This window comes from Juglans microcarpa x Juglans regia, chromosome 3D (genome assembly GCF_004785595.1).
Source record: "Juglans microcarpa x Juglans regia isolate MS1-56 chromosome 3D, Jm3101_v1.0, whole genome shotgun sequence".
Taxonomy (NCBI): Eukaryota; Viridiplantae; Streptophyta; class Magnoliopsida; order Fagales; family Juglandaceae; genus Juglans; species Juglans microcarpa x Juglans regia.
Window position 1 is genome coordinate 8,634,585 of NC_054598.1, and position 13,611 is coordinate 8,648,195.

Here is a 13,611-nt window from a genome sequence, read left to right on the forward strand (position 1 = left end):
TATTTTATTTAAAAATTTATAATAATTAAATAAAATAATATGAGAAAGTTTATGTAAACAAACCAGCACTTAACTAATTGACCCAATGTAAAGATTGGCATATAAAGAAAACACTAGTCCGATCTACAAAATTCACGACAAAACTTATCGATTGGATTTTACTTACTTTTGTTTAATGGTTAAATAAGAATTTTTTAATAATTTTTTAAATTTTTTTATATGTGTAAACAAATTTTTTAAAAAATAAAATTTACAGTCCGCCCCTTTGCTTGTCTCAGCCTATATGTTGTTTTTTTTAACAATATAATCTCGGCCCAGTATCGAATACCGTCCCATCTATATGCTCACCTTCTTTATGACACACACACCTACTTAAACCTAATTTATAAATATATATATATATATATATATATATTATAATCATTTTTCGACTTATTTATTTTTTATTTTTTTTTATTATTATTAATTTATTTTGTGGTGTTTATTAGGCTACGTTTCCCACCGTTTGTAAATGATTTTTAATATAATAAGAGATTTCCAAGTGGGCGTAACTACTGGTGAGGTTTGAAAGTTTTTATCATGTGAAGGTGCACTTTTCCTCATGGATAATAATAATATTGCATTAAAAAATCTACCTATTGATTATATATTAAATATATATATGTAATAAAGACGTTCGATCTCAAAGTTTGCTTCTTTTTGTCAATGCCTTGAGAAACAAGGGAGATGCCATTTGTCAACAATTACATATTTTGGTGTCTACGTTTGTACAGTAAACTGAAGAGATATTATATAAATAGTAATAAAAAATAATAACCCTAAATTAATACGCAAAATCAGTAGTTGAAACCTATATACGAGGGGTATAGCTAGCTTCACAAGACTTACGTTTTAAATTCAATGCAACCAACAACCAAATTCGCGAATATTATAATCATACCCAAGTTTCTGCTTAAAGTCATGATGATCACGGGTGCTTATATATATATATATATATATATATATATATATAGTAGCCTAGTACTATACATGTCGTGGCAATTAATTGATAGATTTGACATCTGAAAAAAAAAAAAAATGAAAGGAAAGAGAATAAGACATGAGAGCTAAAAGTAATAATCACTATTTTTTGAATGGCTTTATCATTTCCCTTTTTGAATTATTAGAGAAGTCGTATTCATAAGGATATATAAGAATTTAATTAAGGTGGTTAGGATACTTTTTGTCTTCCTAGCTTGTAGGGTTGAAGGGCAAGGCGTTAACCCAACAATAAGGTCTGGTTATGCAATTTAAATAAAATGAGATAAGATATATTATCGGTCTCGACATGTGTTAATGCGATCTTCTATCTATTGTAGACGTCTTCTGTGAAGGAGGAAGAATTAAGAAAGAAGGAAGAAGCGTCACGCTATTGTCTGCCATGGAAACATAAGAGAGTTGCAGAGAGGAAGGAGATGACATAGGGAAGAAGAAGAGGGATGAGAGGTTATTAATTCATTTTGCAACGGCGTCGTTTGGCTTAAACGGCGCCATTCTATTATACTTTTTTGAATTTTCAGGCTCTAAAACGTTTAAGTGAAACAACGCTGTTTTATATACATATCTCCTTATACTTAAAAGTCAGTATAATATGAACAGTAATTACTGTTCACATTAAAGTGTAATGAGCAGTGATTGCTGTTCAAGGTAAAAGCCAACAGTAATAAACAGTTATTATTGTTCACGTTAAAAGCGAGTAATGAACAATGATTCCTGTTCACGAATCCCTCATTAAAAGCCAACAGTAATGAATAATGATTGGAAAAATTAAGATTTGAGACTTTACATCTCAACCCTTCATCTTAAATCTCCAAAATTGATTCAAGATTAAAAAATTAAAAATAAACAAACTTAAAATAGATAATTAAAATATAAATTCAACTTTAATTTATAAAATACTAATATTTTATCATTAAATAAAAAATAGAGTTTTGTTAAATATTTTTAAGAGAATAAAATCATATAAATAATTAGAGTTTTTAATATAATTTAAATCTCATAATATTCTTAATTAACTAAAATCATTTAGATAAAATGATTTTTTTAGTGCTCCCTTAGTCATTGAGTAGTGTGGTTAAATTCTACAATTCATATATTTTGTTAAGAAAACTATTGCTAGAATATTCAAAATCTTTTAATTTTCATATTACTCATATTACTGTAACATTTTATTATCATTATGATGCTTGTTAAAATTTATTTTTTTACTCTTGTACATTAAATTATTGACTAATTAATTTTATTTAAAAAAAATTATTTTTACATTTTGTGGATATTAGTCACTAGGAAAATGTGCATTGCACATCACTCACTGCTAGTATTAAAATATATATAAATAGACCGGATCGGCCGGTGCAATGGTTTCTCAGGGATTCAAACCAGAGCCGAATCACCGATATCGATTTTTCCTCAATTCCTCTCGCCCGCCGACCAGTTCTTTGCTGGTTCCGTGCTCCGGCGGTTAGTCTGATCAGTTCACGGCCGGTTCCAAGGGTTCCTATACACCCCTAGCTGCATGAGCAGCGTGCATCCTCTGTAACAAACCACAGTCTAGGCCTAGAATATTCGATTCTGTACAACGATTCTTTTAGCTCAAGTATGTAAAGACATCATTGTAATAGCCACAATACAATCAATAGAAATACAAAGAAGTTTTCTTCAACATGGTATCTAGAGCCTCAAAGGACTAACGTCCATGGCTTCTTCTTCAAACCTATCGTCTCCCACCCTCCCTCACCCTAATTTCTCTCACACTATTTTTGTCAAACTCACACCAAAAAATTACATGTTATGGAAAGTGCAGCTCGTTCCTTACCTTCGTGGTCAAAGGCTTTATAAGCATATCGATCGCTTCTGCTCTTCCTCAAAACTTGAGCTCGACAAAGGTACACCAAACCCAGATTATTATGCCTGGATTCAGCAAGATCAATTAGTAATGTCTGGCCTTATTTCTTCTCTTTCCAAACCTCTTATAGCTCAAGTCGTTGGATGTAACTTTGTCCAAGGTGTGTGGCTCTCTCTTGAGTCCACCTATGCCTCAGTTTCCCTATGCCTCAGTTTCACATGCAGGCCTTATTCAAACCCGACTTAAACTCACCTCTCTCAAGAAAGGAGCAGATTCCATATCAGTGTATTTTCATCGAGCCAAAACACTAGCTGATACATTGGCTGCTACAGGATGCTCTCTGCCTCATGCAGAATTCATTCCATACCTATTAGTTGGACTCAGATACTTAGTAGTTGGACTCAAATCTGAATACGATGCTCTTGTTTCATCAGTGACCACTTGCCTTGAGCCCATTTCTCCTGATGAATTGCTCGGTCACTTGCTAGCCCAAGAAGCTCGCATGCTTCATCGCTTCGACACAAACATCTTCTCAACTAATGCATCTGCTAATTTCACAGCCAAACAACAATCTACTCAACGTGGTCAAGGGTCTCGTTGGGGCCACAACAATTTTCGAGGACGTGGTCGTTCTAATCGTTGTCGTGGTGTTCCTGCATGTAACGCTAGTATAAGTGCTTCCATGCCCACTGACAACCGTTTAATTTGCCAGGTCTGCAATTGCCAAGGGCACTATACTCTCACCTACATGTATCGGTTTAATCAAGCTTACACAATTGCTCCACCAACAACTGCGAACTTTTCCTCCTCCAACTACATCTCAAATCCAAGCTGGTATCCGGATACCGCAGCCATGAACCATATCACCAGTGATTTGTCTAAATTAAACCTGCAGGGTGCAGAGTATCACAGCAAGGACACGTTGCATGTTGGTGATGGCTTCACCGTGCCTATTTCTCACTATGGTTCAGCCTCATTCTTCTCTCTTACCTCCACCTTTCTTCTTAATACAATTCTTTGTGATCCTTCCTTTTAGAAAAATCTTATTTCTGTTCGTCAATTTTGCATCGATAATAATGTTTTCTTTGAATTTTTCTCTGACTCTTTTTATGTTAAGGAATGCAACTCGAGGAGACCTCTACTTCGAGGGACAACCAATAACAGCATCTACTCACTTTCACCACCACCTTCATCCGCCTTGACTACATCTCTCTCAATTCCAACTTGGCACTCTTGACTTGGACATCCTTCCATCAAGTTAGTCTGCTCTATTTTACAATAACCCAATCTTTTGTATGATCCTTCAATAATTCCATCATTTTGTAATGCATGTGCTAAGGCAAAATCCCATAGACAACTAGTTCATACACAGCTCCAAAAATCCACCAAACCATTCCAACTTGTTTTCTCAGATTTATGGGGACCTTTCCCACATGTATCTCATGATGGATATAAATTTTATATTAGTTTTATAGATGATTACTCACGTTATACTTTGTTGTTTCCTCCCAAAACAAAATCTTAAGCATTTGAAATTTTTTTTAAGTCCAAAGAACAAGTTGAACTTCAATTTAAAACAAAACTAAAACAATTCCAATCAGATTTGGAGGGAGGGCATTATTCTGTGGCATTATTCACCGTGTGACTTGCCCACATATCCATACACAAAATGGCATCATCGAATGAAAACATTGCCACATTGTAAACACAAGTTTAGCTCTCCTCGCCCATGCTTCGGTTCCTTTTAATTTTTGGCCATTTGCGTTCACTCATGTCGTTTACTTAATAAATATTATGTCATCTTCGTATCTTCATTGTTTCTCTCCGTATCTCCTTCTTCACCAAAAAAATCCAGATTATAAATCCTTAAAAGTATTTGGTTCTGAATGCTGGCCACTCACAACACCCTACAACACAAAAAAATTATCGTACTGATCACTGGCCTGTGTCTTTCTCCGCCTTAGTCCATGCCGCAAGGGCTTTACATGTTATCACATCCCCACGGGCCGTTCATATACATCCAAGGACGTCCAATTCAATGAACTCCACTTCCCTTTCGCCCACATGCCTAAGCCCAAGTTCACTCCCTCTCCCACTTACTTGACCCTACCCTTCTTTCATTTAAATCTTCGAACGGTAACTAATTCTTCTCTTCCTTCTATTTGGGCTCACCCCCTTCTTCTTCCCTACTGCCATCACCAATGACATAGAGCACTCCACTGCATGATTCTCAGCAACCTGCACACCTAATGGTGACAAGATTGCACACAAGTTGTCTTTGACCTCGCCAATTCACTGAAGGCACTATAAAGTGGCCACCTCCTCGTGCTCTCATCGGTGACACTCACACAATACTCAAAACACCCTCAAGCTACACCATTGCCCAGCAGCATCCCGAATAGCGTGAGGCCATGGCCAAGGTGTTTAATGCTCTTCTTGCCAATCATATTCGGTCCCTAGTTCCATCCTCACAAGCATCTAACATGGTCACGTGTAAATGAAATTTCGCACCAAACGGTTCGCAGATGGCTCCATTGAATGGTGGAAGGCCTGTCTCATCGCTAAAGCCTTTCTTTAATAGTCTAGTATAGGCTTTGAGGAAACATTTAGCCTAGTTGTGAAGGCCACCACTGTCTACCTTGTTCTTGCTCTTGTCGTGACTCATCAGTGGCCCATTCGACAATATGACGTGCAAAATGCATTTTTGCATGGGCCCTTACATGAAGCCATGTTCATGACTCAACCTTCCGGATTTTCTCACCCTCAGTTTCCATCTCATGTTTGCAGGTTGCATAAAGCCATCTATGGACTTTGACAATCACCCTGTGTATAGTACTCTCATTTCAGTTGTTGCTTGGTAGACCTTGGGTTCAAAATCTCCTCAGCTAATCCCTCACTGTTTTTACGCACAACTGAGTCCAGCACCACCTTTGTTCTAGTTTACGTTGACGACCTATTGATCACGGGCTCATCACATCACCATATTTATGAGCTCATCACAACCTTGTGAACTGATTTTCCTTTTACTGATCTAGGTAATTTACATTTCTTCCTGGGTGTTGAAGCACCCCAAACTTCAAAAGGCTTGCTCCTAACACAACAACAGTATATAACTGATCTGCTCAAAAGGACCAATATGCAGCTTGCAAAGCCTGTCAAGTCCCCAATGGCTACCTCAGAAAAGTTAAGTGATTTCACGGGCAATCTTTTCAAAGATCCTACCTTGTATCACAGCACAATTGGGTCACTCCAATATCTCTTTTTTACACAACCTGATTTAGCTTTTGCCCTTAGCAAGATGTGTCAATACATGCATCCCCTCATGTACCTCACTGACAAGCAGTTAAGCGTATCTTGCGATACCTCAAACAAACCTCTAATGTTGGCTTACAAATTTCACCATCCTCCACCTTTAATCTCACTGCAGTTTTCGATGTCGATTGGGTGGGGTGTCGCTATGATCGGCCTTCAACCAATGGCTTTTGTATCTTCTTTGGTGATAACTTAATCTCCTAGTCTTTAAAGAAATAGCCTACTATTGCCTGTTCTCCCACCGAGGCAAAATTCAAAGCAGTTACCAACATTACTGCTGAGGTAATTTGGCTCCAACATCTCTACCAAGACCATGGTGTTCATCTCACTGGTGCTCCTTTGATCTATTGTGACAATATGGGTGCAACTTATCTTTCTTCAAATTCGGTTTTCATGCTCAATTGAAGTACGAGGAGATCGATTTCCATTTTGTACGTGATCGGGTTCTTAATAAGTCTCTGAATGTGGCCTTCATTTTTGGCAAAGATCAACTCGTCGACGTCCTTACCAAGCCACTCTCAACGGCACGGTTTGCCACTCTATGTTCAAGTCTACACCTTCAACAATTGCCGCTTAACTTGAGGAGGATGTTAAGGCTTATATTGTCTCTACAGTAAAATCCAGTTCACAAGCATCACAACCAAAGGACCATAGCAGTATCACGTAACCACCTGCTGCATGAGCAGCGTGCACCCTCTGTAACAAACCATTCTCTAGGCCTAGAATATTCGATTATGTACAACAATTCTTTTAGCTCAAGTATATAAACTATAAAGGCATCATTGTAATAGCCACAATACAATCAATAGAAATACAGCGAAACGTTTTCTTCAACACGATCCAAATCAAATCAGGAAAAATAAAATAAAAAATGAAAATTAGTGTTAACATTTTACAACCTGACTGATCAATCGTTGATGACTACTTGGAAGTTATAATTTGCCGCACGATATAATTGAAAATTAAGTGCATTTAATGAGGAAAACTATAGAAAATCATCAGATCTTTCAGATAAGGCTAACTGATCAGAATGAGATCATGGGGACCAGAATGCTCTAAATTTCAGAGACCAAGCCACCTGAGAATGGCTGCTGCTGAACTTGTGATTTCTCCTGCAGAATCCTTGTTAATATTAGAACCAATCAAACATCAATCAATGCCTACAAATATATTTTCAAAACGCTTACCAAATGAATATCCACTCTCTATGGAAACCAACCTCCTATATATCATGCAACCGATATCTGCGTTAAGTAATTAATCAATATTAGTCAAATACGCATTTTTCTTTTATTGATCATAAATATCACGTATTAACGTCGCATCTCCGAGACCCAAACGGTCGAATACATCTTTGTATTGTTATAAATATGCTCTATAAACATCAGTAAAATGACTCTTAGCACTCTCACGGCATGAGGAATAATTTCATTAAGCACGTGCACCTTTCTCTCGCTGTCTGTATATAGTTATTGCTTAGACAACCCCATTAAGTACTCCGATCCACTCTTATTTAACTTAACCTAATTTTGTTAAAAAGTCAGGGCACGCACCATGCGCGCGAAGTTGTTTTATTGTATCTACTATCTCACGTGTAAGTTTCATGGACAGGACAACATTATTAAACATTTACAAAAATCTTATTCTCATGTGTTTATATATTATTTCAAATTTAGATTTAAAATTATACTTTTTATAAGCGTAGCGTAGCGGTGTAACATGATACTATTTACTATAAAGATTCATTATTAAATAAATTGATATAGTAGGCTTTGTATTTAGTATGTAAATCAAACGGATGATCTAAGGAATTAGATTTTGAGACTCTGTTTGACTAGAGAAGTAGTAAACTACTTCACTATTATTTATTATTATTTTTTTATTATTTCTATATTATCTAAAATTACCTCAGTAATTAGAGAGAGACTGATATAAACCAAACAATATTCTTCTTTATATTTTAAGAGCGGTGCACTCTAAGTAGCTACTCTGTCTTTTAGAGTGTACCGCTTAACCTTACTATTAATTCAAAATTTTTATTTTATTTTTATTTAATATTTTTATTAATATTTTTTTTATCATTTTAAAATATTTTTAAAAAATATAAAAATATATCAATTATTTTTTTAATTATTAAGTAAAAAAATTAAAATAAATAAAATGTCAAAATATGAGGACAAATAGAACGGATAAAGTTACATTTTCCGTATTTTAAACAGTTCAAATTTATACAGCCCGACTAGTACAGATGTATTTATTTGTATCGGATAATTAACGTCTGACAGCACGCGCATACAAAGAAGGCTGTCAAGAATTACGTTGAAGATAAGGGTGCCACGTCAGATGGTCTTACCAAATCACCACAGTTTACACCCACCCCAAGCATGGATCGCGTGTTACACGCTCCATGATTACGCGCGGGCCACATCTCTCATCCACACAAAAAGGACCTCCATCTCAACCCTCTTGGCGCGAGCTCGCACGCACGCTCGCACATTCTCTTCACATATATCTGAAAATTTTCCCTCTATCCAAACTAAAAACAGACAATTTGAAAAAGCGTAAGAAAAAGCGAAAATAAAAATCGCGGAGCTGTCTCTGCAATCAGAATACCACCGCCGCGTCCCTTTCTCTCGCTGTTTTTTTTTCCTTCTAGATTTCATAGGAAGAATCTCCTGGGAAGCAAACAAATCTCTGCCCGTAACAACTCTCCACATGTAGTTAAGTTAAAGCCTCTTCAATCAACAGAACCGCTGTAGATAAAATTTCTGAGTCTATCCACTTGCCTCGTTTTCTGGGTAAAAATAAAAAGAAAGCGGTTTTTTGGTTTTAAAGTTTATAATTAATCCTCTTCCTCTTAGAATTTTTTCTGTTGTTTGGGTTTGGTCTCTAAGATTTTTACGTAAAATCTCGAATTTTCTGGCAAAAGAATGATGAGAAGGCAACATCAAGACGAGCAATCTAGGATCTTCTACGAGCTCTCTGCTCTGGTCCTCAACATCCTCCGATCCCCACCGTCTCCGATTCCGTTCTCCGAAAATTCTCCGCCGGCGGCTATGACGACATCATCTTCGTCAGCCTCCCGGCGGCCTTATTCGGCGGCGCAGATCTCGCCAGCGGGGTTCGCTTCGCTGCTGCTGGGGATTTCTCTGGCCCTGATGCTCTGCGGATCGGTCACTTTCTTCATTGGCTTCATATTGATGCCATGGGTTCTCGGGCTGGTCATGGTATTGTACGTGGCTGGAATCATCTCGACCGTCTCGATGCTCGGTCGCTCCCTTCTCTGTTACGCCACGGCGCCGCCCACGCCGCGGAAGGACGTTCCTGGTAAGAGATATTATCAATTTTCAAGGTTTTTTATGTATTGAATTCGTCTGAATTAATGTTTGTTTTGGGGATTTGTTTCTTTTGTCTGTATGATTGAATTCAATGCTTTTGTTTCTTGCTAATGTTGCCAGGAATTGGTTTGTTCTTTCATCCTGCTTGTTGATAGTCAAGCTCTAATATTTGAATTTCTTATTCTGCTGCTTTTCTAATGGCTTTGTTCTTTTCACCGGAATTTTGAAGTCCTAGGATTATATGACAGAATTATATGACACTTTGGGGTGCTGTTTACTTTGCCTCTTATATCCTACCTGCCTGCCTTCTTTCCCATTCATAGGTCAAAAAGTTTCCATAGTAATCGGCCCAGCTTCATTAACCCCATTCTAGATATTTTGCTGCTATATGCATATCTTATCAAGCAAATTCGGCACGGTTTCTTCTTCTTGGATATGGAACTACTGGGATTTTTTTAAAAAAAAAAGCGAAGGAGAAGGGTGAAAAAGGAGAGGAAAAAGGAAGAATCAAGAAACTGATCAGAGATTGGTTCATGATTAGATTGATTACGAAGAATTTAGAACGTCTTATTTTGTCGGTGATGTGTGATACATTATGTTTGTAGTTAACAACTCTGTAGAATGGATTATCTTTTTAATTCTCATCCTCATATTTGTTGGTGCTTTTAGCTGTTGTATAGAGCATGATAATAGTTGATGATACAAGTATTCATGCATGCTAGCATGCTTGATTATGTTATTCCAGATCTCCAGATAAATGATCAGGACATCTAAGTGTTTTATTATTGCTTGTTGATGATTGGGACATCAACGTCTTCATTATACATTGTAATACCAAAAGGCTGAGCAACTGTCTCTTTTCCCCCATTGTATTTTTGCTTGTGATGGTGTTTTATTGTGCGGGCATAGTTCGTAATTCAAAAGGCATTTAGCAGAGACATTAGTATGTTGTAAAAATTATAAATGAAATTGCACGAAGGCAAAACCTACATGATTGGTGATCTCTAATTTTTTATTATATTATTTTCCCAACCTTGAAGACTTATGGCTATGAGGCCCAATACCTGAGAGTGTTTCCTTTACTATGATGCTGATCGGGAACGACAAGTTTTACATTGGGTGAGTATTTAGGATACATCAAAATGATTAGTTGTAGAACATTGTGTTACACATTGTTTTAATGAGTAAATAGCTATGTTGCTTCTCTCCAAGGGCTATATCTGGTTTTCCTCATAAGATGTCTTGCACATCTGCTCGTTATCTGTGCCTCTATACACTCTCTGCGCTTAACTTGAGAATGACAGAAAATTTTCATATACATGCATGGACTGACTTGGTTTAGGTGCATTAGGCACCCTCCGCTTCTCCCATTAAAAATTAAGGGAAAGTGGGGTGCGGGTGGAGTTGCCTGCTTGATGAATAAGTAGGCTTTTACCAAAAAATTGTGTTGGAAGATTTCTGTTTGACTTTTTTTTTCCCTTCTTCAATGGCTTCCTTCTCATTGCTGCAGCATGGAAACTTATGTGAAGAGAAAAGATGGTTATGACAGAAGATTGAATTATGTCGGGAAGGATCTGGGTAGCGGCGTTGTTCTTGTGTATAATGCTCCTTCTAGCAACCATAGGGACACAATTAGAACACTGAGCTTCTTATTGATGCAGGTATTGTGGATAATTGTTGACTAATCTGTTGCTGGATATGTGGATAGTAATAGATATAGAGAATTGTCAAAGATTTTCATGTACCACGTACTGCCTACTGAGTTCCTAGTTGTAAGAAGTAGTAGGAACTATTCCCAGTTTCTTTCTTCATTTATATTTCATTTTACTACGGGTTAATCTTCTTTCGTGGTTATGGATATATATACACAATTGTAGCCATTCGGCATTATAATGGTCTCTCATGTTTGCTTGTTTATTTTCTGAAAGTGATAGTGTTCCAAATCCTGACAAGAATAGAGTTTTTTAACATATTATTTATTTATTTTCTTGTCAATCATGCCCGAATTATTTTTCTCGTCTCTGGATTATTTAGTTCCCTTATTGGACCATAATTTTTGTTTGCCGGGGAGTTGGTTGTGCCTCTTCCTGCAAGTATTAATAACAAAGCGTGAGAAAAATAGATATATTTTGTTTTTGCAGATGAGATGAAATGAATTGAGATTAAAGTTAAAAGTTGAATAAAATATTGTTATAATATATTTTTTAAATATTATTTTTATTTTGAGATTTAAAAAAATTGAATTATTTATTTTATTTTATATGTTAATTTAAAAAAACTGTAATAATTAAATGAAAAGAATTATCAAAGGGTGGGTTTGGTTGTGAATGTTAAAAGACAGGCTTGAAGAACGCATCTTCAACGATAAGGTCGGTTGGTTAGTTGTGAATTCCGGGGGATGAGAGCGTAAGCTTTGCTGCCAAAGGTCTCTGATTCTCAATCAGAAGCTTTGCTTACCTGTCCCATAAGTAATAGAACTCTCTCCCATAGGCCATAAGTAATGATTAGGTCAGTTGCCAGTTTGTCAGTTTTGTCTCTTTTCCTCTTTTGGGGGTTTCTTCCTATTATTATTCCGCAACCTAAGTAGTGACGGGTGTGATGCAGCTAAAAAATTGTGTTTTTTTTTTTTTTTTTTTAATTTATGTTAGAGAAATAATATTTACAAAGTTTCACCCACTTTTAAAAAATTAGATAAATATATAATCTACAGGAAAAAGTTATTTTTTAATAATAAATTATTTTATCAATTCTTAGAGAGCGTGAAATTTGTACAAGTATTTGTACAAGTTAAAACTGTATTTAATATTATTTTTTATTTTAAAATCAATTATTAGAAACTTATTACTTTATTAAAAAAATTAATTTTATAGAAATGTATTTCATTTAAAGTAGAGTTAAAAAAAATTATAACTTGACATTTTTCAAATATTATAGATATGTACTTTTTATCGGCAGGATAATATTACTAAAGACAGAAGTACGTACAATAGAAAGGTGTGGTGGGCCTCGGCCTTGGATGTGTATTTGAATTTAGTTATGGGCTCTCGGCCCATCAAGTACATCTTCCTTGTTGGTTTTAGTAGGATTTATTTCATTCCAATTCAAGATTTGAATTTAGTGATGGGCTCTGGGCCCACCATGCACATCCTCCTTGTTGGTGTAGGTTGTGATCTTTGTTATGCCGAGCGATTTGGAGTCTGGACTGTCTTTTTTTATTCTTATTTTGTATTGAATGGACTCTCTTTTTATTTCAAATGAAATACGCTGTCGTTGCGAGAAAAAAAGAGAAAAGATTTTAGTGCATTTGCCTATTGGTGATTGGTTGCAAAATAGCACTTTTAAGACTCCAGATTGAGATAAAGTACTCAAAATTCAAGATCATAGGAACTTGGGTCTAAGAATTACAGGTCTGATTGGGCTAAGGCATGGGCGGGTAAATTGGTCCCATGTTATAGATGAGAAGACAGCGATGCGGAAGGAGTAATGATATACTCGTAACATTTTGTACAATATATTATATAATAATATATTAAATGAATGGTATTTTTATAAAATTATGTTATTTTTATAAGATATTTTATAAAAATACATCTCATTTAACATATTGTTGTACAATGTGTTGTATAAAATATTATGGATAAATCATTTTCCATCCGGAAGATGCGTGCATGACTATGTTGGGATGGTGAGATGAGAAGACATATATGTAAATAGTAGTAAAATTATTTATGAATAGTAATAAAATAATTTCAGTTAAGATATTTTATTGAATTTTAGAAAATGAGATAAAAATTTGAATAAAAATATTATAAATTTTAAATAATTTTATAATACTATTTTTATTTTGAGATTTGAAAATTGAAAAAGTTGATTTTTTTGTTTATTTGAAAGTTTGTAGAAATTATAATGATTAGATAAAAAAGTTGAAAATTAAAAATTAAAAAATATTTGTACTTGAGTGATGTTTATAAATGAAATAGGATAGATGAGATGAGATGGGTTGAGAATAGTATCCAAACGATGCCTAGTCTTTACCCCTCCTCGACAGTTGGAACTACAGTCTTGGGCATGTAACAA

The 13,611-nt window shown here is 35.6% G+C and overlaps 1 protein-coding gene across 2 annotated transcripts; it reads left to right on the plus strand.

The window, feature by feature from the left end:
- The first annotated feature begins 8,640 nt into the window (after positions 1–8,640).
- On the plus strand, positions 8,641–11,517 carry LOC121255951. 2 transcript variants are annotated; one of them, XR_005938892.1, is made up of 3 exons: positions 8,647–9,523; positions 10,575–10,653; positions 11,045–11,517. XR_005938892.1 is itself a non-coding variant. In XM_041156519.1 (2 exons), exons 1-2 carry the CDS (start codon positions 9,127–9,129, stop codon positions 11,059–11,061), a joined length of 414 nt encoding a protein of 137 aa, XP_041012453.1. In that variant the 5' UTR covers positions 8,641–9,126; the 3' UTR covers positions 11,062–11,517. The 2 variants fall into 2 exon arrangements, 1 of the variants encoding a protein (XP_041012453.1); XM_041156519.1 differs by lacking the exon at positions 10,575–10,653 and having other exon boundaries at positions 8,641–9,523.
- The last annotated feature ends 2,094 nt before the right edge of the window (positions 11,518–13,611 follow it).

What these genes read in the sequence shown, in the direction of transcription:
- LOC121255951 (XM_041156519.1), top strand. Translation starts at nt 9,127, where the DNA reads ATGATGAGAAGGCAACATCAAGACGAGCAATCTAGGATCTTCTACGAG.